At 40.9% G+C, this 23013-nt stretch overlaps 1 protein-coding gene across 4 annotated transcripts in view; it reads right to left on the minus strand.

Moving 5' to 3' along the window:
• LOC137323596 (solute carrier family 35 member F5-like) overlaps positions 1 to 23013 on the minus strand; it is a 105900-nt gene that overhangs the window by 32121 nt on the left and 50766 nt on the right. For all 4 annotated transcript variants that reach the window (XM_067987270.1, XM_067987269.1, XM_067987267.1 and 1 more), the window contains one exon: positions 1325 to 1429. In XM_067987270.1, the coding sequence (XP_067843371.1) occupies positions 1325 to 1429 (105 nt within the window). The remainder of the gene's footprint in view (positions 1 to 1324; positions 1430 to 23013) is intronic.

The raw sequence follows: 23013 nt of genomic DNA on the forward strand, positions 1-23013 counted from the left end.
AGGCTCTTGTTTCCCTAGTCACATGCTCTCAGATGTATCTCAGTATTTGATTACCCTTCTTGATTTACATTGACTACTTTCAGTAATAAGTCAATAATCACACCCAAATCTTTTCTTTTTTAACCTTTGTTAATGTTTCCTGCTCAAATATGCATTTTGTTGGGTAGATCCACATTAAAATCCACGTCCAGTTCCTTTCACCCACTTAATTGGTTTATGATCCTTTGAATATCAATTTTTCCTAACTTCTTGTTCTTCTATGTTCACTACTTCAATTTCTATTTCTTACTTATCCTGTTTATTTAAATTATTTATTTTATGTCAAAAATCTAAAATCTAACTTTTCACCTTTGCCCCCTCCCCAAATTGCTTTCTGACTGACTGAAAACTGGTTCCAAAGGTAGTTTTCCAGCCAATCAGGGAACTGAACATAAAAAGTTTGACATGGTCACATCATTAGTGACCACTTCATGTCATTATTGACTGTCAAATCTTAACTTCTTTTACAAGCTCCACCTCACACATGCAAAATGACTTGACAAGATATCTCAGCAGTGGCCTGGGGAGTAGGAGTACTAAATTCTCTTGACAGTAATCTGTGTGGTAACAATTAAAACAGGAAATAGTATACCAATCTATTTCACTCCATCACCTCTGCAATTATACATGCAATATTTTAATACACAATTAAACTACTGAAAATAAATTGACATGACTCTGATACGAATTTTTATTATTGCACATAATGTAATTGTAGAGTAGGATGGACTAAATGAAATTGTGCATTACATACCATACTTGGGATTTGAAAAGTTAAAAGATTTCAAAATGCACACCAATTCTATGATAGACCTTCCAACTCACTGGGATTTCTACATAACCATGTGCACATGTGCATATTCTCAATCATCTGACAGACTATGGTATGGTTATCCATGTGTCAGCTCATGCAGGAGGCAGATGACAGTGCATGTGAGATTGCTCAGAAATGCAATTTAATCTTGAAATTAGAGAATGTTGGTAGGTCCAACAGCATCAGATTTAGATCATATGAATAGCTCCATATATTTTACATAACATAAATTGAATAACCTTGAATTTAAAAAAATAACCAAGATTGTTCAAACCCTCTCAGAAGTCCACAAATTTTAAGGTTCCCATTATTTTAATCTGAATATAGTTATAAACATGGACACATGTAACCATAAATGGTACTATAGTAAAACTTGCAGGAGTAAACTGTAATTATGACAGAATAGGTAATGATAGCTGGTTTTATTATTAAAGAGAATTATACAGTATACTGTGTGACCGTCATCCTTACCAAAAAACATGGGTATGTCAAGTTTGTCTTCTCGGTCAACTTTTCTTTTAATCATGACTATGTAGACAGCATATAATACTGCTCCTGTTAATGACCACAATGAGCCTGCAATAAAATAACAAGTTAAGGCTGTAGACAGTACTAGGAGAAATGTCATTTTTAAAGAGGGTCTCTATTCATTCTAAAATTTGAGATCTATTTACATATTTTTGTTTTTGATGTGCATTCCTGCACCGGAGATCAGTCTCCAATTGACCCTCAGGGTGAGTAGACATCCTGTTCCCAAACCTCTGCCAATTAAGTTTTATATATGGCCATTATACGTGCAAGACCACCCCCCCCCACCCCATTTAACTGGTAATTCAAATTTCCCCGAGATCCCCAAACCTTGCTTTATATTTATGTAGGCTGTTGCACAAATACAGCAAAATTGTCTTGTGATCATACTGAATTCTAAACCAAATTTGTGAAGAATAAGATGATTCTCATCAATAGCATCAGCAATCACCTACCAGATCAAGGGGGTGAAATTGGAAATGGGTGGGGACGCAGAACATTGGTTGCCTGTTATATGTTCCGCACGATATTCAGTTCCATTGACTTCAATAGTCAATGTATGTCGTATAATGGGTGGCAAATTCGAATCCACCGGTTTTGCTTCTCCACTCAATTTCACCCCCAATGTCTCTGAAAAGCTTTTAATTGGTCATTAATGCTGTATAGGTAGGATTGCTTGGCAATTATTACACAAATATTGAAGCAGCCCATGGCAGCCTACATCAGGACCTGGACAACATCCTGGCTTGGGCTGACAAGTGGCTGGTAACATTCGTGGCACAAGTGCCAGGTAATGACCATCTTGAACATGAGAAGGCCCAACTAGCTCCCCTTGACTGTCAGTAAAATTATGATTGCCAAGTTCCTCACCATCAACATCTTTGGGGTTACCAATGACCAGGATCTTAATTGGACTGCCATATCAAAAACAGGGCAAAGGTAGGGTACCCTGTGACAAGGAGCTCACACCCGTGCCTAAAAGCCTTTCCACCATTTACAAGGCTCAAGACAGGAGTGTGATGGAACACTCACTACTTGCCTGGATGGGTGCAGCTGCAACAATACTCAAGAAGCTTGACACCATCTAGGACAGAGCAGTTTATCTGATCAGCTCTCCTGCCATTGGACTCAATATCCACCCCCTCCATCACCAATGTAATACAGCTGCAGTTTGTATGATCTACAAGATATATTGCAGCAGCTCACCAAGATCACTTTGATAGTGCTTCCCAAGCCCAGCAACCTCTACCACCAAGAAGGATAAGTGCAGCAATGTTGTGGGAACATCATCACCTCAAAGTTCTCCTGCAAGTCAAACTACATCCTGATTTCGACACATATTGCTTTCCCTTCATTGATGCTGGGTCAATATCCTGGAAGTCCCTAGCCAATACGATGGTGACAACGCCATCAGCACAAGGAGTGCACCGGTTCAAGAAGAAAGTCCATCAGCGCCTTCTCAGGGCAAATAGGGAACAGGGCCTTGCATTTCAGAGAATAAATGTAAAAAAAATCTGAATACTGAGGGTTTACAGTGTAGCATTTTATATATGGGTATTGCTCTATACCTAAAGGCTATGTAACAGAGGTGTTACAAGAAGACTAAAGCTATGGTTAAGTACTGCTATCCGATAGATGAACATTATATTGATTGATCTAAAATTATATTTGAAAGTGGCTTTCAGATTTTGTGCAAGATTTTGACATAAAAATAACTAACTTTCCTTATTCCCCAATTATTTGCATTTCACTTAAACAATTACTTCTGTTGTGAAATTTTTAGCTCGTTTACACATGGAAAAATATTTTTAGAAATTTACATAAGAGGAAAGTATTAGGCAAATTAACACACCCAAATTCTTATAGGTATACATTTTAATGTAACATTAAAAATAATATTTCTAACAGCTAATACTCAATTTCACCTATTTAAAATTAAACAATCTAAAATTTACTGAGGTTAAAATATGTAGCTCTAAAGTGGTTTTGTTAAAAAGTTTTTAAGAATTAACTGAATTTTTACAGGACAGCTTCTATTCACTGATATTAAAAAAGGATACCTCATGATTAACAGCTTTTAAAAATTAGAATCATGAATCTTTAAAGTTCTAATTCTGTTGATTCCCAGAAGAGTTTTGATTAAACAGTTTATGTTAACTCTGTAGAAAACGAGATCTGGCCGAGTTAGAAAGCATGAAAGTGCAAGGGAGCTAAGTTAAAGAAACAACCATCAACCCTGGGTGCGACAGCAATCTTGTCACTTCAGTGGTTTATGGTAATTCAACTCTTGTACATGTTTAGGTGTAGAAATTTCAGTCAGTTCCTCTGATTATGGCTTCAGCAGTTTTTAAACAAAAAGAGATATACATGGGCAAAAATATTAATCAAGATTATTTTTAATTGATTTGAATACGGATATTGAGAATCTCCTTTGAGATTTCCATAAATACAGTTTGGATCGCTGTTACTTTGTAGAATACTGCTAAGATCCTATTCGCTAAACACAAAATAACAGAAATTGTAGCATGGAAACAGGACATTCTGCCCAACCAGTCCTTGCTGATGTTCATCCAATTTCTATTTATCCTCTACTAAATCAGAGGTCCTACCTCACACTTAACGATTCTCTTTTTACTGATATATGTGTAGAATTCTTCACTGTTTGTTTAAATTTTTTTAGATTCTCTCCTCATTCTGCATATTTGCTTTCCTTATCCCTGTCGTAACTTCGTTCCTTATTTTCTTGTATTCACTCTTATTTTTAATCATACCTATTACCTCTCATATGCTCTCTTCAATTTTACTTTGTTTCTAACCTTTTTAGAAATATCTACACTAACAGAATTAGTAATGGATGGAGAATAATCTCAATGGTGAGTCTACAAAGATTTCAAACCATGTTCCAACGACTTTGATGAAATCAAAATTTCTTCTACCACATTCAGGAAAAGAAACTTCAGTGTTTAAACAGTAATTTTACATAATAGTCCTGCTTTCATGTACACTATACAGAAACACAGAAAATAAAGGGTAGTCATTCAGAACTACAGAATGGTAATTAAAGAATATATAGTTTCAAAACAGAAAATCTACATTTATGAGTTTTAACACCAGAACTCTATTCAGCTGCAATGACCTCTGGTATCCAGGAAACAGACTATAAACAGGACAGTCTATCTGACCAAATTTAAAAGTTGGATACCCAAGTAAAGAGGTCTATATTAGACACAGAGCAAAGGTGGCAAGGCCCAAAGCACAGCATGCAGGAAAAGGCAGTATACCATGTCAGATCAGCACAGACTACCAGAAACCAATTTTGCTCAACAAAGGGCACTTGAGATTCAAATAGAACAGGGCTTCCAACAGCACTGTACTCATGAGTCTCTTGAGCTCATGGGGAAAGTCCATCTTTGAATATCTATTGACCTTTAACCTCCTGATAACTATGGTGTATATCTGATCCTGGAAACATACCTAGGGATGCAATACACTCTCCTAGGATGGTTGACGATATGTCCCACCTTGCTGTCATGTGGGCATTAAGGAAAGAAGAACCAGGTTGTTAGAAATGTGACAAATACTAATGCAATGTGGTGTTAATATGGACATGGGTCATCTCAAGGATGCAGCTACTGCAATTCAAATCCATGCAAAGCATCACTGAAGATCAAAATTTAGTGAATAGCACCTGACGAATATCCAAATGAATAGTTAATTTTGGTATTCAACTACATTTATAGCTCTGCGCCTTTATTTGTGTTATCTCAGCACAGTATTCTTCAGACTTGCAGTACTTTATTGCATTCTCGTAGTACTGAAGTTTGTGAATACCCTGCAAATTCAAAACATTCAAGCATGTAGGTGTTCTGCTCAAAGTTTATGAATAACTGGCAGTCTGATGCTTCACAGAAGCTTAGAGAAGGTGGCTGTATATTGTTTATTAGTATTAGCCTGTGTTCATAAAAAAAAATTTAAAACTACAAACAGAACTAGAAATGAAGTATAAAAAATGATAAAGGAGAATCAGAAGATGAAGCACAGATCGTTGTAGAAAATAAGGCACAACAGCTGATTACAATCAACAGTGATTAACAAGCTTAATTTAAAGTTATGGGCTGATCATATTCATGATGAAATTACACAATCAATTACTGTGCCAATCATGCCTTGATTAGCCAGGGAATAGTTCTGATGTATTAGCATATAAATTTGGTTTAGTTGCATCTAGCCGAGGTACTTTAACCTTGAAAAATGAGGACATTAAATGGGTTGTATTACAATATCAAACACTATAAGTAGTGCAGAAATAAACAGGAAATATATTATTGCTTTAGAATTCCATGATTATAAGTAGATTGGTATATAAAATAATTTGATAACATTTCATGAAGCAAAATTCAGAAAAATTGGTAGTCATTGCACATTAAAAAAACATTGTTATTGTGAGTTAGGTTCCTGAATAGAATGATGGCAACCCTAAAGTACACAACTACAATATTACAGTTTCAAAAAGATGCAGTTTTGAAAGGGAGGGAGACAGTACTTGAGGAAAGGGAACCATTTACAATATCAGCTAGCATGGGGGTCAGGAAGGAAAGTCTGATGGCTGGCAGTTAAATGGGAACGGGATCTAGTAAGCAGGAGGTGGGAGATTGCATGAGGGGAGATAGGAGAGAAATGTGAAAAAATGTGATATCAAGATTGGGCAGGAGAGAGTCTGGGGAACAGTTTGACTTGGTGAGCAAGGAGAAGGAGCACAGGCAGTGAATGGATAGGCTCAATCTTAGTGAGAAACAAGTCCATGAGCTCCTCACACTTGTTAGAGATGAGAGTCGAGGGGACAGGGGATAGGGGTTTAAAAGGAAAAAAGTAGTCGGGGGTTATCTTTGCTCTCCAGGATGATCCTGCAGTAAGCGGTCTTGGCAGAAGAGAGTGATACCTGATAGCACTTGTTGTGGTCCAGCCAGATCCAGTGATGGACAGCTAAACCATCCATCCAATGCACTGCTTGAGGAAGTTTTGTTATAAATATACAAACATACTACTTGAGGAAGGAATACAGCAGACATTTTAGGAATTCAATTCTCTATTTTCCATTAACTCACTCCCTGTCTCAAACAATAGGTAACTAAAATCACCTGGAATAATAATTTTGTTATTCCTCTAATTTCCCTGATCTGTCTACAGATTTCCTCTTCCATTTCCCACTCACAATTAAGGGACCATGGTACAATCCCACTAATGTAAAAATCCCTTTTCATTTTTGATCTCTAGCCATCTCTATTCTGTCTGAACCTCTTTTCTGTACCTCAGTCTTCTATACTGCATATATTCCCTCTTTCACCAATATTGCCACTCCTCGTCCTTTCTTACCTATTCTATCTCTCCTAAAAATATCATAACCAGATATGTTTATTTTCCAATCCTGTCCAGTTAGTATGCCAAACATGGACATCTATGAATGGTCTTGGGCCATCAAAAGCAGAATTGTAACCACCACAATCTGTAATCTTATGGTCAGACATGTTTCTCACATCACCATCAAGCTGAGAGATCAACCCTAGTTCAATGTGGAGTGTTGAAGGGTGTGCTAGGAGCAGCACCAAGCATACATTAGAATGAGGCAGCAGCCTAACGAGGTTACAACACAGGGCTACCTGCAAACTAGATACCAAAAGCAGATGGATACAATCAGAGCTAAATGGTTCCATAACCAACAAATCAAAACAAGGCTGTATACCACGTATGGTTAGGAACAGGAGTAAGCCATTCAGCCCCTCGTGCCTGCTCCGCCACTTGATAAGATCATGGCTGATCTGTGATCTAGCTCCATATACCTGCCTTTGGCCCATATCCCTTAATACCTTTGGTTGCCAAAAAGCTATCCATCTCACATTTAAATTTAGCAATTGAGCTAGCATCAATTGCCGTTTGCGGAAGAGAGTTCCAAACTTCTACCACCCTTTGTGTGTAGAAATGTTTTCTAATCTCACTCCTGAAAGGTCTGGCTCTAATTTTTAGACTGTGCCCCCTACTCCTAGAATCCCCAACCAGTGGAAATAGTTTCTCTCTATCCACCATATCCGTTCCCTTTAATATCTTATAAACTTCAATCAGATCACCCCTTAACCTTCGAAACTCTAGAGAATACAACCCCAATTTGTGTAATCGACAAAGGTAGTCGACAATCAGACAAATAACAGGAGCAGGAGGCTCCAAGAGCATCCCTATCCTCAACCACAGCAGAGCTCAGCACAGGGATAAGAGCAGAGTTCAGGTCACAAACAGTGCTCTAGATACCCCAGGTAAAGGGAATACTAAAATAACCAAACTAGTTACAGCAGGAGCGACAAATAAGAAACGTGTTAAGTTATAAGGTGTGAGAAAGACAGCATCAGGGCAAAAGAGCAGGTTAGGGTCTCTTGCCCAAATAAGAGTTTTATATACTAACGCACAGAGTATAAGAAATAAATTGAGTGAATTCGAGGCTCAAATGCAGCTTACAGGGTATGACATGGTGGCTATTACTGAGACATGGCTGCAAGCTGGTCATGATTGGGAGTTAAATATTCCAGGTTGTATGGTCTTTGGAAAGGATAGGGAAACTGGAAGAGGAGGGGTAGTCTTATTGATTAAAGATACGATTACAACATTAAGAGAGAATATAGGTAAGGGAAAGCAATCAGCGGAAACTCTATGGTTAGAATTGAGGAATAAGACAGGACTTAAAACTGTAATGGGAGTTGTCTACAGGTCTACTAACAGCAGCAATGAAGTGGCAAAAAGAATTAATTCAGAGATTATAGAGGCTTGTCGCAAAAGCAGAGTTGTTTTAATGGGAGACGTTAATTTTCATATAGATTGGGAAGAGCCAGAGTAGCTCATCAAAAAGGTAGTGAATTTCTTGAGTGCATTCAAGATAGTTTTCAAGAGCAATATGTTCTAGGATCAATAAGAGGGCAGGCCATACCAGATTTAACAATAAGTAATGAGGAAATGGCAGACTTGTTGAATAATTACTTTGTGTCAGTCTTCACAGTAGAGGAAGGGGATAACATACCTGACATTTCAAGGAAACTAATAATGAATCAAGTACTGGAACTCACTGAAGTTAATGTAAGGAAGAAAACAGTATTAGAAAAAATAATGGCATTAAAGGCTGATAAAACCCCAGGGCCTGATTGTTTCCATCCCATGGTTTTAAAAGGAAGTAGGTGAGGAAATTGCAGCTGCTTTAGCCATAATCTTCCAAAGCTCTCTCGATTCAGGAATTGTCCCTTTAGATTGGAAAATTGCAAACGTAACTCCATTATTTAAGAAAGGTAAGAGAGAGAAAGCAGAAAATTATAGACCTGTTAGTCTAATATCTGTTGTGGGAAAGTTATTGGAATCTATAATTAAGGACAGAATGACTGAGCACTTAGAGAAATTTGAGCTGATTAGAGAGATTTGTAAAGGGTAGGTCATGTCTAACGAATCTAATTGAATTTTTTGAGGAAGTAACTAAAGTAGTAGGCAAGGAAATGTCTATGGACTTCCAGAAGGCGTTTGATAAGGTTCCACATATAAGGTTAGCTAAAATTAAAGCTTATAGAATTGAAGGAAAATTATTGACCTAGTTAGGAGATTGGTTAGGTGGTAAATGACAGAGAGTAGGGAGAATAGGTATATACTCAAATTGGGAGGAAATGACTAGTAGTGTCCCACTTGGGTCTGTGCTGGGGCCTCAACTATTCACTATATTTATTAATGACTTAGATAACACAATAGAGAGCCATATATCCAAGTTTGCTGATGACACAAAGATTAGTGGCATAGTATGTAGTGTAGACAGGAACATAACATTACAAAGAGATATTGATAAATTAAGTGAGTGGGCAAAAAACTGTGGCAGATGGATTTCAAAGCAGGTAAATGTGAGGTCATCATTTTGGACCAAAAAAGGATAGATCTGTGTATATTTTAAATGGTGAAAAGCTAGCAACAGTGGAGGTCCAAAGAGGTTTCGGGGTCCATGTACACAGATCACTAAAATGTAATAGTCAGGTACAAAAAATAATCAAAAAGGCTAATGAAATGTTAGCCTTTATAACCAGAGGGCTGGAATATAAAGGGGAGAATGTTTTGCTACAGCTATACAAAGCCCTGGTTAGACCACGTCTGGAGTACTGTTCTGGGCACTGCACATTAGAAAGGATATATTGGCCTTGGCAGGAGTCCAGCACAGATTCACCAGAATGTTACCAGGACTCCAAGGATTAAATTATGAGGAGACTTTACATAAACTAGGCTTGTATTCCCTGGAATATTGAAGGCTAAGGGGTGATTTGATTGAGGTTTTTAGGATTTTGAAAGGAATTGATAGGGTAGATAGAGAGAAACTTTTTCTGCTGGTGGGTAGACAAGGGGACATCATCTTAAAATCAGTGCCAGGCCATTTAGGAGAGGTTAGGAAATGCTTCTTTGCATAAAGGGTGGTAGAAGTGTGGAACTGTCTCCCACAAAAAGCAGTAGATGCTAGCTCAATTAATAATTTTAAATCTAAGATCGATAATTTTTGCTAGCCGAGGGTATTAAAGGATATGAAGCCAAGGCGGGTGGATGGAGTTAGGATACGGATCAGCCATGATCTCAGTGAATAATGGAACAGGTTTGAGGGGCTGAATGGCCTACTCCTGAGTGTAAGAGACAAGGTTGAAGGGGTTTTCAAGAGTCTTCAGCCATAAGTGCCAAATGGATGATCGTATTCAGCCTCTTCCAGAGGAGCGCACTACCTTAGATGCTGCTATCCAGCCAATTTGGTTCATTCTGCATGACTTTAAGAAATGAGGGTACACTGGACACAGTGAAGGCGATGGATCCTGACAACATCTCAGCCAAAGTGCTAAAGATCTGCGCACTCTCTCTAGCCAAGCCTTTTTAGTGCAGCTATGACACTAGTATCTTCCCAAGAATGTGAAAAATTGCCCACATATGTCCAATCCACAAAAAGCAGGACAAGTCTAGTGTAACTACTTACCACCCTATCAGCCTCCTCCCAATTATCAGCAATTCAACTGAAGAAATCATCAACATTGCCATTATGCAATACGCATTCACCAATAATCTGCTCACTGACGCTCAGTTCAGGTTCTGCCAGAACTACTTACCTCCAGACATCATCACAGCCTTGATCCAGACATGGACACAAGAGCTGAATGCAAATGGAGGGGTGAGAATAACTGCCCTTGACATCAAAGCAGTATCTGACTGAGTATTGCACCAATGAGTCCTAGCAAGACTGTGATCAGTGGGGGTGAAGGAGAAAACCCCCAGTAGTGGAATCATACTTGACACGCAGGAAGATGGTTGTGATTACTAGAGGCCAATCATTACAGCCATAAGACATTGCTGCAGGAGTTGCTCAGGACAGCGTCTTTGGTCTATCCATCTTCAGCTGCTTCATCAATGATCTTCCTTCTATCATAAGGTCATGAGTAGGTGCTGCTCGCTGATGATTGCTGGGAATGAGTGTCCAAAAGGGGTTGAAGTGCTAGATAAGTGAATCCAAATATAAATTAAGAGCCAGCATTTATATCGTGGCTTTCCACGACCTCAGTATGTCCCAAAGTGTTTCACAGCCAATTAATTACTTTTGAAATCTATTGTTATGTAGGCAAATGTGACAGCAAATCTATGCAAAAACAAGGTCCACCAAATAGCGAATGAGATTAATTAGTTTTTGCTGATGTTGGTTGAGGGATAAATGTTGGCCTGCTCTTCTTCAAACAGTGCCATGGGATCTTTTACATGCACCTGAATAGGTAGCTGGGACCTTGGTATAACATCTGATCAGAAAGACAGCACCTCTGACAATGCAGTATTCAGTACTGCACTGAATAGCCTAGATGATGTGCTCAAGTTCTGGAGTGGGGCTTCAACCCACAGTCAGAGATAAGAGTGCTGTCATGAACAACTTAAACATTTTTAAAAGAATTTTAAAGATACTGAAAACGTTTAGTGTAATTAGAACATAGTAAGCAGGGTTGGTTTACAGAAAACCAGTGCTCATTTTCTGGTCAAATTTTCCTTAAATCAAGCAAGATATCAGCACTCAGCTGCTGCTGCCACCTCCCCCCCCCCACCCCAAAACAAACTATTTTTTGACCCTTAACTCTCCCACTGAGTAAGAATTCCCTTTACACAATGGCTGGCAGATCCATGCCTTAATTCCACTAGTCCCCATCCTTAGTCCCTCCCCTTTCTCTTCCCCTTCCTGTTCCCCTCTGCTCCCTACTCCCCATTCCTTGTCCTCAGTGCCTTCCTTCTCCCCCCTCTCTCCTATTTGCCTCTTTCACCTCCTCTCTCGCTCTTGTCCCTCCCCGCTCCCCACATTGGTTCCATTATGTCTGATCACCTTGTCCTACTTGACATGAAAAATTAAAACTGGTCTTGCCTGCCCACGTACAGCACACAGGAGATTTGACTAGTAATTATTGTAAATTTACATCAATCAAATGTATTAATTTGGAAATAGTTAAACTTGGGAAGGGACCATCTAGACAAGTCCAAGACTCACAAACGATAGCCATTATCTATAGCAAAATGGAAATTGCAGGAAAAGCACTTTCTCCCGTTGCATGGAGTGAAATAATTCTCACAGCAAATAAAATTAGTTAAATGCACTCCATCAGTGTTCAAATAAGCCTTGATTAGATAACTTGCAAGGTTCCAACCAATGTATGCGAAATATTTTTATAGCTCCCAAAATTCAAATTGCTTAATTAAATTAATTGAAGTTTTATACATATTTAATTTGATTATAAATTTTTATACGTGATTGGTGTGCCATTAGGCCAAGTTGATTATTTGCGTAGCTTGATAACTACTTGGATATGCAGAAGCTTTTTTAAAAAAAAACTTTGTTGAAATATTTCATTGAAGTAAGAATAAACAGCATGGTTCAGAATGCTGGAGTGTAAACCTGCAACACAACAAAGTGGTGGGGTGCAGCTGTGGTCCTAAACCACAGCTCCCAATCTCAGCTGCGCTGCTGCAGGAAAGGGTGCAAGGCAAATTAAGGGAAAGTCCTTAAAGGGAAGTACGTCTCATAGCAAGCTGCAAGAGCAGCACTGGTGGTGGACTAGATGCCCTTTTGGATGCAGAAAAAGCCTGGGGGGTGGGGGCGGGAGAACAGGGAGAACCATAATTAACCAGGGGAAATGATTGGCAATGAAAGGTTACATTAAAAAAAAATCATGGAACAAGCTGGTTTAAACACCTAGCTTCAATAATAAAGTACTGGAAACCATTTCTTACTTTGTGTTTCTTGTTTATCGCTTCTCTTTGACTTTGAAGACTCCAGGAGACCCTAATCTGAAAACATCTTGAAGTCTTTGAATGTGTCTGTCAAAGCAGACGATGCACATGGGTCCAGCCAAGATCATACTAGGCGCTGGGCTAAAGCCTTTATTGAGGCTTAATGTGCAGCCTAAACAAAATCAAGGCTGATTGTGTGACAGAGTTTCACTTGTAGAGTGACCTGAAATTCCTTGCAGAAATATTTATCATGTTGCACAGCTATTATTCTCCATTTATCGAGTTACATCGAAGCTACAGCACAGAAACAGGCCATGTGGCCCAACTGGCTTATGCCGACGTTTATGCTCCACATGAGCCTCCTCCCTCTCTACCTCATCTAACCCTATCAGCATGCTCTTCTATTCCTTTCTCCCTCATGTGCCTATCTAGCTTCCCCTTAAATGTATCTATGCTATTTGCCTCAACTGCTCCTTGTGATAGAGCGCTCCAGATTCTTACTATTCTTTGGGTAAAGAAGTTTCTCCTGAATTCCCTATTGGGTTTATTAATGACTATTTTATATTTATGACCTCTATTTTTGGACTCCCCCACAAGTGGAAACATTTTCTCTACATCTACCCTATCAAACCCTTCAATTATCTTAAAGGCCTCTATCAGGTCACCCCTCAGCCTTCTCTTTTCTAGAGAGAAAAATTATGACAATTGTGTTGACAGAAAAACAAGTTAATTCTCATTCTTTATCTGCCTACCTGGACATTAGGAATTATCTTACTACCAGGACCCCAAAGTCTATGCTCTTGTGCTATTCTAATATTAGCAACACATATTGCACAAGCTGTTCAACTTAGCTAATGAGAATTTATGTAAGTGGAAGATTTTGATGGTTTTATTTTACAAAAAGTAAAATTTTCCTCTCGCTTTCCGAGTACTGTTGCTGATATGTGTTTATAATTTATATTGCAGCTAAGCTCCTTATACTGCTTTGGTTTCATATCACTGCATCAAAAACAGTTACAATGCAGCCGATGTAACTGCACATATCATTATGACATCCAGATCCCGTGTACATATGTAGCAGTGCGTCAAAGATTGTAACTGAACTCCAATAAAGTGCTGCAAGTAGACATTCATTCATTCATTCACTCACATGAACTTAACTGAAATTGGAATTTATGTCAAACTAGTTCAAGTAATGGAACTAAAGCATCAGTTCTGGATAGGTTGATTTGCCCATTCCTTTCATTCAGTTGCTTTTCACTGGGTATCACTATATGTCCTCTTCAGACTTCCAATATCTCAATATTTACTTCACTGATTCGCAGACCAAGGCAGCGAGCTTCGCAACTCTAAGCCCTTAAGTGCTTCTGAAGAGGCCGCTCAGCAAATCTTGAGGCCTGAAAGCAAAGAGGGAGTGGGGCAGAATGAAGTCAAAGACCTCCCCCAAGCTCAGGACTAGTTCCATTCTTCTACTGTTACTTTTTTTTCCCCCTTTACTCACTCAATCATGCATACACACTAGCACATCAAGATTTCAGGTGGTAGAACACTGGGCGAGCATAGAAAATAAGGTGGAGAGCCTTTCCATTGGTTCCCCTCTACTACTTTCAGAAGTGACAGTGGATATTGAATATGCCTTCCCAAACGTGGGAGGGTATATTCAAATTACATGTCAATAGAGGGAAAACATCACATTCTGTATTTTCTGTCATTAACACAATAGCAATGTTGAACACTTGGCACACCGATGAGTTCCTGGTGTCCAAAATTACCATGGGGGTAGAGGGGGGAGGGTTAAATTTTAAACCAGGCAAATGACTGGACTTGGCCAATGCACCAATTCTAAAATCTCCTTCACTTCTTCAGCAGCCCCAGAGGTAGCCAGCCAGTTTCCACTGCTGGAGGTGCTCAAGGCTTGCAGTGTGATATTCCTCACCCTCTCTGCCCTTGGTAGGATTCCTTGCACTGGTAGAAATATGAGCTGAAGCCCTCTAAAAAAAAATGCTGGGGTCAGCATTGGAAGCCATAGGAGGGCACACTCTGTTGCAGTTCTGTGGAATTCCCACCAGAGGAAAATTGACACCAAAGTCCCAATAATTCAGCCAATCTTTGCACTAAAATATGAACTACACAATACTTTAAACTAAACAATGTAAATAACACAGTAAAGTGCAAATTTGGTGCTAAAAAATGGAATTAAGCAACTTTGAATTGAGTAGACTTTGGTCACATATATAGTGTTTGAAGGAGTGTCTTGCACCCAACATACGTTGAAGGTGCTCCCTAAGAACATGTTCCTGTGCCATGTAATGAATTCAGTAACTCACAGCACCCTGTGTCACTCACTCCACCTGTAATAAGCACTCTGGGGGTTTGAGAAGGACGCACTGGTTGAATCACAGAGCACAAGTTAGTAGGAATGCACGATGATGGCAGTGGAGGTACAGGCTAGAAGGCTGGCTCGAGACCTCCTCAGCTGAACAGCCCTGGGATTTGAACCTCATGAGGCCTGCCTTTGAAAGAAGGCTACTATCTAATTATCAATGTTTTATTTGGTCACTTGAGAGTGTGCAAAATATCGTGAAACATCTTCTGGTGACTGGAAAAAGCACAAGAAGGGATAGTGCACCATGGTCACAGTCACAAAGACTGTCACTGGTGACTGTGATCAAGGCAAACTTGAAGCAATAAGTGGGGCGGAAGCCGGATTAAAGGAATTTGAAGAAGGAGTGATGGATGAAGACACATGGAGTTGGATGGCAGAGACATTCAAGGACTTTGAAGAAGGTAAAGCTGGAGATAAGGTGTTTATTGGACAGGGCAGAGGGATTAATGATAGTTTTCTTTGAGGAAGGTAGTGATGACAATCTTGAAAAATGGTGGTACAGAGCTTGAAGGGAGAGAGTAATCAACAATATAAGAGAACACTCGGCGAAGCAGTCACACATGACCGCTCTCTAACTCACGATGGAGCACAAGGCAACTCTTGGGACATGTGCAGCAGAGCCCCAATAACGGAGATATTGCAAACAGTGAGATAATCTCTTGTCACTGCTCACACTGCTGCTGTGGAGGCCTGGGACTGGAATCTCCAAGAGGCTGTTCCAACATGCTAAGGTGTCGGATGGTGGGAACCATTAGACTGGGCTTTATAAATCCAACATATTCTCAGTGGTTTGCTTCCACTCAAAATTCTGCCAAACGAAAGTCCAGCAAGGAAAAACCCAATGAAAAATTACACTATGAAAAATTCTATTATAAAAAAAAATCCACCTATCAGAAATTTTGCAGTTCACATTTTAACAAGCAATTTCCTCAAAGGCTAGAAAGTGCCTCATCTTCATTGATCATTTTGTATGTACAAGACGGGCACTCAGTGTATTCACCACAAGAATAATCAGGGAATTGTATGCAGTCTCATGTAAATACAATTTTTGTCTATTTCAATATTAAAATGAAGCTTACACAGCATGCACCTTAGGCTGGCCTACAATTTTAAGCATGGTGGGATTTGAACTGGAATCTGGTGATATGGATTTCTGTGCCCTTGCTTGCTAGTTCTGTGTGGTGTGAATAATCTCACTGCTAGAAAGTGTACTCTATAAATCCTTTGTGAGCCTGTACCCCATTCTAACATTTTAATTAATTGCTCACTTATCATCCTAACTTTCTGGCACAATTTCTGTGCTGAATCTGAAAAGTATGATGGTCACTAGCCATATTAAAACCTTATCCAAGATTGTCCTGTGCAACAACAACACCACCAAGTTCACGTCACAGTATTTAAAAAAAAACACAGGCATATACAAATAATTGTTAATAATTACAGCAACAGGCACAAATTTGGATAGTGAAATGGTCAAAATAATTTAGTTGTGGCACTTAAATGTCTTTTATTTCATGTGGTCCAAAGTTGCTCCAATTATGTTAGATATTGCACCCATGCAGGTTATCTTACATATATACATGCAGCAAAGCTAACAGTATAAAATAGCATGAATGGTAGAGGCAACAAATGTGAAACAAAACTTGATCTGAAAACTAAAAATTTGCATTTCTGTTTAACACAGAATTCTCAGACAAAGCATAAGATGGAACTATTCTTTCATTGATGAGCAAACACAAAATATAAACCTATAAATTGCTGTCGGTGATATTAACAAGCACTTAATCCAATCACAGGACATGCCTGTCAGCTATTTTAGCAAAGGCATTAACCCATTTAAAATAAACAGGTTTCCAGCAAAGTGACTTGAAAAGAATTGCTGATCCCACTTGTGCACATTCTTGCTTATATTATGCTACCAACGCCAACAGATCAAGGTCCATTTTTAATGTTATTTTTGTTAGACAAAGAACTGAATCAGATCTTATTTTCTTTGCACGAGTGCTTTCGTGGCATGCCAGAAGCAACACCTGTAAGTGCTTTTGCATTTCATAGAGTCATAGAATGGTTACAGCACAGAAGGAGGCTGTTCGGCCCATCGAGCCCATGTCATATGCTGATGCTCATATCCAGTTATATTTTGCTTTGCAGAACTAAATCAAAAACATTTTCCTAAATTTAAGACAAGGCCTTTTCATAATAAATGTTTGTGTCAAGGATGTCTTACTGCAGTTATACAGGGCCTTGGTGAGATCACACCTGGAGTATTGTGTGCAGTTTTGGTCACGTTACCTAAGAAAGGATATACTTGCCACAGAGGGAGCACAGCGAAGGTTCACCAGACTGATTCCTGGGATGGCAGGATTGTCGTATGAGGAGAGATTGGGTCGACTAGAGTTTAGAAGAATGAGAGGCGATCTCATTGAAATGTATAAAATTCTGACAGGGCTAGACAGACTGGATGCAGGGAGGATGTTTCCTCTGGCTTGGGGGGGGGGGTCTAGAGCGAAGGGGTCACAGTCTCAGGATATGGGGTAGGGCATTTAGGACTGAGATGAGGGGAAATTTCTTCACTCAGAGGGTGGTGAACCTGTGGAATTCTCTACCACAGAAGGCTGTGTAGGCCAAGTCACTGAATATATTTAAGAAGGAGATAGATAGATTTCTAGACAGAGAAGGCATCAAGGGGTATGAGGAGAGAGTAGGAATATGGTATTGAGATAGAGTATCAGCCATAATCATGTTGAATGGCAGAGCAGGTTTGAAGGGCCAAATGGCCCACTCCTGCTCCTATTTTCTATGTTTCTATGTTCTGAAGGTGATATTTATGCTGGGGTATAAAACCACAAACAGCCAAAGCCTTCCACTACCTCGTCCAAGTGACCATTCTTGTATAGTGAGGTTAGATACTGAGTGTCAGACAGCTATTTGACTACAGGTAGCATAGGTGGAGGACAGTTATGTGGAAACTGGATCATAGCCAACTCTCATTTGGCATCTATACATGTGCACTTTCAACGTGGGTTGTTGGATAGTAATAATTTACTTTAATAGTAGGCAGCACTGCTAACTTTTCCTTCTTTAACCAGGGATGCTAAGGCTGACTCATCAGAGACCAGAAATTGGGCCTGGAACCTTCATGGTCTGTGTGGCTTAGTACCAAACTGTGATGCATTTAGTTGCTTAGCCATCAGGGAGCTCTGGTTCACTATTACTTCAGTAATGTCTTTTAGGACAAATAATTTCTGTTGTGACAAAAATGTACCTTTTGGCTGTGTTGAATTTTTAATTTGTATTTTGTATTGCTAAAAACAACACTGAAGGTTACGCAAAGTACTTCTCATCAGAAAAGCCATCAGCTTAGCCGTCACATCTGTGGAATTCTCTACCACAGAAGGCTGTGTAGGCCAAGTCACTGAATATATTTAAGAAGGAGAACAGCTGAGAGGAGCCGAGCCGAGCGGAGGGAGCGTCCGATAAAAGGCGGGATTTCAGAGCGCTGAGAACAGCTGAGAGGAGCCGAGCCGAGCGGAGGGAGCGTCCGATAAAAGGCGGGATTTCAGAGCGCTGAGAACAGCTGAGAGGAGCCGAGCCGAGCGGAGGGAGCGTCCGATAAAAGGCGGGATTTCAGAGCGCTGAGAACAGCTGAGAGGAGCCGAGCCGAGCGGAGGGAGCGTCCGATAAAAGGCGGGATTTCAGAGCGCTGAGAACAGCTGAGAGGAGCCGAGCGGAGCTGCGACCGAGTTCGAAGTGACGTCAGGAATCAGATCGGGACGCGACACAGGGGAGGCACCTGATTGGTGAGTAGGTTCAGGTGAGTATTTCTCCTTATCTACAGTAACTGAAGTAAAAGGAAAGGGAAGGTCTGCAGGTCTTATAGGAAGTAGCGTTTATTTTTTAGTGAATCAAGGTCCCTAGTGTAGTTAACATTCTCTAAATTGAGAACAATTTAAAGGAGTAAACTCCTTAAAGGGAGTGGTAAGTAGTTTTTCTTTCCTTTTTTTTTCTCTTGACATTGTAGTTGTTCTTAAGCTAATTTAAGGGTTAAGTCATGGCAGGAGATCTCAGCGCCGTGTCATGTTCCTCTTGTGGGATGTGGGAATTCAGGGCTCCTTCCTGTATCCCTGATTCCTTCACCTGCGGGAAGTGTGTCCAGCTGCAGCTATTGTTTGACCGCTTGACGGCTCTGGAGCTGCGGATGGACTCACTTTGGAGCATCCGCGATGCTGAGAAAGTCGTGGATAGCACGTTCAGTGAGTTGGTCACACCGCAGATAAAAATTACTGAGGGAGATAGTGAATGGGTGACCAACAGACAGAGGAAGAGTAGGAAGGCAGTGCAGGGGTCCCCTGCGGTCATCTCCCTCCAAAACAGGTATACCGTTTTGGATACTGTTGGCGGAGATGGCTCACCAGGGGAAGGTGGCAGTGGCCAGGTTCATGGCACCGTGGCTGGCTCTGCTGCACAGGAGGGCAGGAAAAAGAGTGGCAGAGCTATAGTGATAGGGGACTCGATTGTAAGGGGAATAGACAGGCGTTTCTGCGGACGCAACCGAGACTCCAGGATGGTATGTTGCCTCCCTGGTGCAAGGGTCAAGGATGTCTCGGAGCGGCTGCAGGACATTCTGGAGGGGGAGGGTGAACAGCCAGTTGTCGTGGTGCATATAGGCACCAACGATATAGGTAAAAAACAGGATGAGGTCCTACAAGCTGAATTTAGGGAGTTAGGAGTTAAACTAAAGAGTAGGACCTCAAAGGTAGTAATCTCAGGATTGCTACCAGTGCCACGGGCTAGTCAGAGTAGGAATGACAGGATAGCTAAGATGAATACGTGGCTTGAGAGATGGTGCAAGAGGGAGGGATTCAAATTCCTGGGCCATTGGAACCGGTTCTGGGGGAGGTGGGACCAGTACAAATTGGACGGTCTGCATCTGGGCAGGACTGGAACCAATGTCCTAGGGGGAGTGTTTGCTAGTGCTGTTGGGGAGGGTTTAAACTAATGTGGCAGGGGGATGGGAACCGATGCAGGAAGTCAGTGGGAAATAAAGTGGTGACAGAAACAAAAGGCAGTAAGGGAGAGTGTACAGAACATGACCGGACAGATGGTCTGAGAAAGCAGGGCAAAGACCAAGGGAAGACTAGATTAAACTGCATTTATTTCAATGCAAGAAGTCTGATGGGCAAGGCAGATGAACTCAGGGCATGGATGGGTACATGGGACTGGGATGTTATAGCTATTACTGAAACATGGCTAAGGGAGGGGCAGGACTGGCAGCTCAATGTTCCAGGGTACAGATGCTATAGGAAAGATAGAGCAGGAGGTAAGAGAGGAGGGGGAGTTGCGTTCTTGATTAGGGAGAACATCACGGCAGTAGTGAGAGGGGATATATCCGAGGGTTCACCCACTGAGTCCATATGGGTAGAACTGAAAAATAAGAAGGGAGAGATCACTTTGATAGGATTGTACTACAGACCCCCAAATAGTCAACGGGAAATTGAGGAGCAAATATGTAAGGAGATTACAGACAGCTGCAAGAAAAATAGGGTGGTAATAGTAGGGGACTTTAACTTTCCCAACATTGACTGGGACAGCCATAGCATTAGGGGCTTGGATGGAGAGAAATTTGTTGAGTGTATTCAGGAGGAATTTCTCATTCAGTATGTGGATGGCCCGACTAGAGAGGGGGCAAAACTTGACCTCCTCTTGGGAAATAAGGAAGGGCAGGTGACAGAAGTGTTAGTGAGGGATCACTTTGGGACCAGTGATCATAATTCCATTAGTTTTAAGATAGCTATGGAGAAGGATAGGTCTGGCCCAAAAGTTAAAATTCTAAATTGGGGAAAGGCCAATTTTGATGGTATTAGACAGGAACTTTCAGAAGTTGATTGGGAGAGTCTGTTGGCAGGCAAAGGGACGTCTGGTAAGTGGGAGGCTTTCAAAAGTGTGTTAACCAGGGTTCAGTGTAAGCACATTCCTTATAAAGTGAAGGGCAAGGCTGGTAGAAGTAGGGAACCTTGGATGACTCGGGAGATTGAGGCACTAGTCAAAAATAAGAAGGAGGCATATGACATGCATAGGCAGCTGGGATCAAGTGGATCCCTTGAAGAGTATAGAGATTGCCGGAGTAGAGTTAAGAGAGAAATCAGGAGGGCAAAAAGGGGATATGAGATTGCTTTGGCAGATCAGGCAAAGGTGAATCCAAAGAGCTTCTACAAATACATAAAGGGCAAAAGGGTAACTAGGGAGAGAGTAGGGCCTCTTAAGGATCAACAAGGTCATCTATGTGCGGAACCACAAGAGATGGGTGAGATCCTGAATGAATATTTCACATCGGTATTTACGGTTGAGAAAGGCATGGATGTTAGGGAACTTGGGGAAATAAATAGTGATGTCTTGAGGAGTGTACATATTACAGAGAGGGAGGTGCTGGAAGTCTTAACGCGCATCAAGGTAGATAAATCTCCGGGACCTGATGAAATGTATCCCAGGACGTTATGGGAGGTTAGGGAGGAAATTGCGGGTCCCCTAGCAGAGATATTTGAATCATCCACCGCTGCAGGTGAGGTGCCTGAAGATTGGAGGGTAGCAAATGTTGTGCCTTTGTTTAAGAAGGGCGGCAGGGAAAAGCCTGGGAACTACAGACCAGTGAGCCTGACATCTGTAGTGGGTAAGTTGTTAGAGGGTATTCTGAGGGACAGAATCTACAGGCATTTGGAGAGGCAGGGACTAATTAGGAACAGTCAGCATGGTTTTGTGAGAGGAAAATCATGTCTCACGAATTTGATTGAGTTTTTTGAAGGGGTAACCAAGAAGATAGATGAGGGCTGTGCAGTAGACGTGGTCTACATGGACTTCAGCAAAGCATTTGACAAGGTACCGCATGGTAGGTTGTTACATAAGGTTAAATCTCATGGGATCCAAGGTGAGGTAGCCAATTGGATACAAAATTGGCTTGACGACAGAAGACAGAGGGTGGTTGTCGAGGGTTGTTTTTCAAACTGGATGCCTGTGTCCAGCGGTGTGCCTCAGGGATCGGTGCTGGGTCCGCTGTTATTTGTTATTTATATTAATGATTTGGATGAGAATTTAGGAGGCATGGTTAGTAAGTTTGCAGATGACACCAAGATTGGTGGCATTGTGGACAGTGAAGAAGGTTATCTAGGATTGCAACGGGATCTTGATAAATTGGGCCAGTGGGCCGATGAATGGCAGATGGAGTTTAATTTAGATAAATGTGAGGTGATGCATTTTGGTAGATCGAATCGGGCCAGGACCTACTCCGTTAATGGTAGGGCGTTGGGGAGAGTTATAGAACAAAGAGATCTAGGAGTACAGATTCATAGCTCCTTGAAAGTGGAGTCACAGGTGGATAGGGTGGTGAAGAAGGCATTCAGCATGCTTGGTTTCATTGGTCAGAACATTGAATGCAGGAGTTGGGATGTCTTGTTGAAGTTGTACAGGGCATTGGTGAGTACTGTGTACAGTTCTGGTCACCCTATTATAGAAAGGATATTATTAAACTAGAAAGAGTGCAGAAAAGATTTACTAGGATGCTACCGGGACTTGATGGTTTGACTTACAGGGAGAGGCTAGACAGACTGGGACTTTATTCCCTGGAGAGTAGGAGGTTAAGGGGTGATCTTATAGAAGTCTATAAAATAATGAGGGGCATAGATAAGGTCGATAGTCAAAATCTTTTCCCAAAGGTAGGGGAGTCTATAACGAGGGGGCACAGATTTAAGGTGAGAGGGGAGAGATACAAAAGGATCCAGAGGGGCAATTTTTTCACTCAAAGGGTGGTGAGTGTCTGGAACGAGCTGCCAGAGGCAGTAGTAGAGGCGGGTACAATTTTGTCTTTTAAAAAGCATTTGGACAGTTACATGGGGAAGATGGGTATCGAGGGATATGGGCCAAGTGCAGGCAATTGGGACTAGCTTAGTGGTATAAA

The sequence above is a fragment of the Heptranchias perlo genome, chromosome 7 (assembly GCF_035084215.1).
Source record: "Heptranchias perlo isolate sHepPer1 chromosome 7, sHepPer1.hap1, whole genome shotgun sequence".
Classification (NCBI taxonomy): domain Eukaryota; kingdom Metazoa; phylum Chordata; class Chondrichthyes; order Hexanchiformes; family Hexanchidae; genus Heptranchias; species Heptranchias perlo.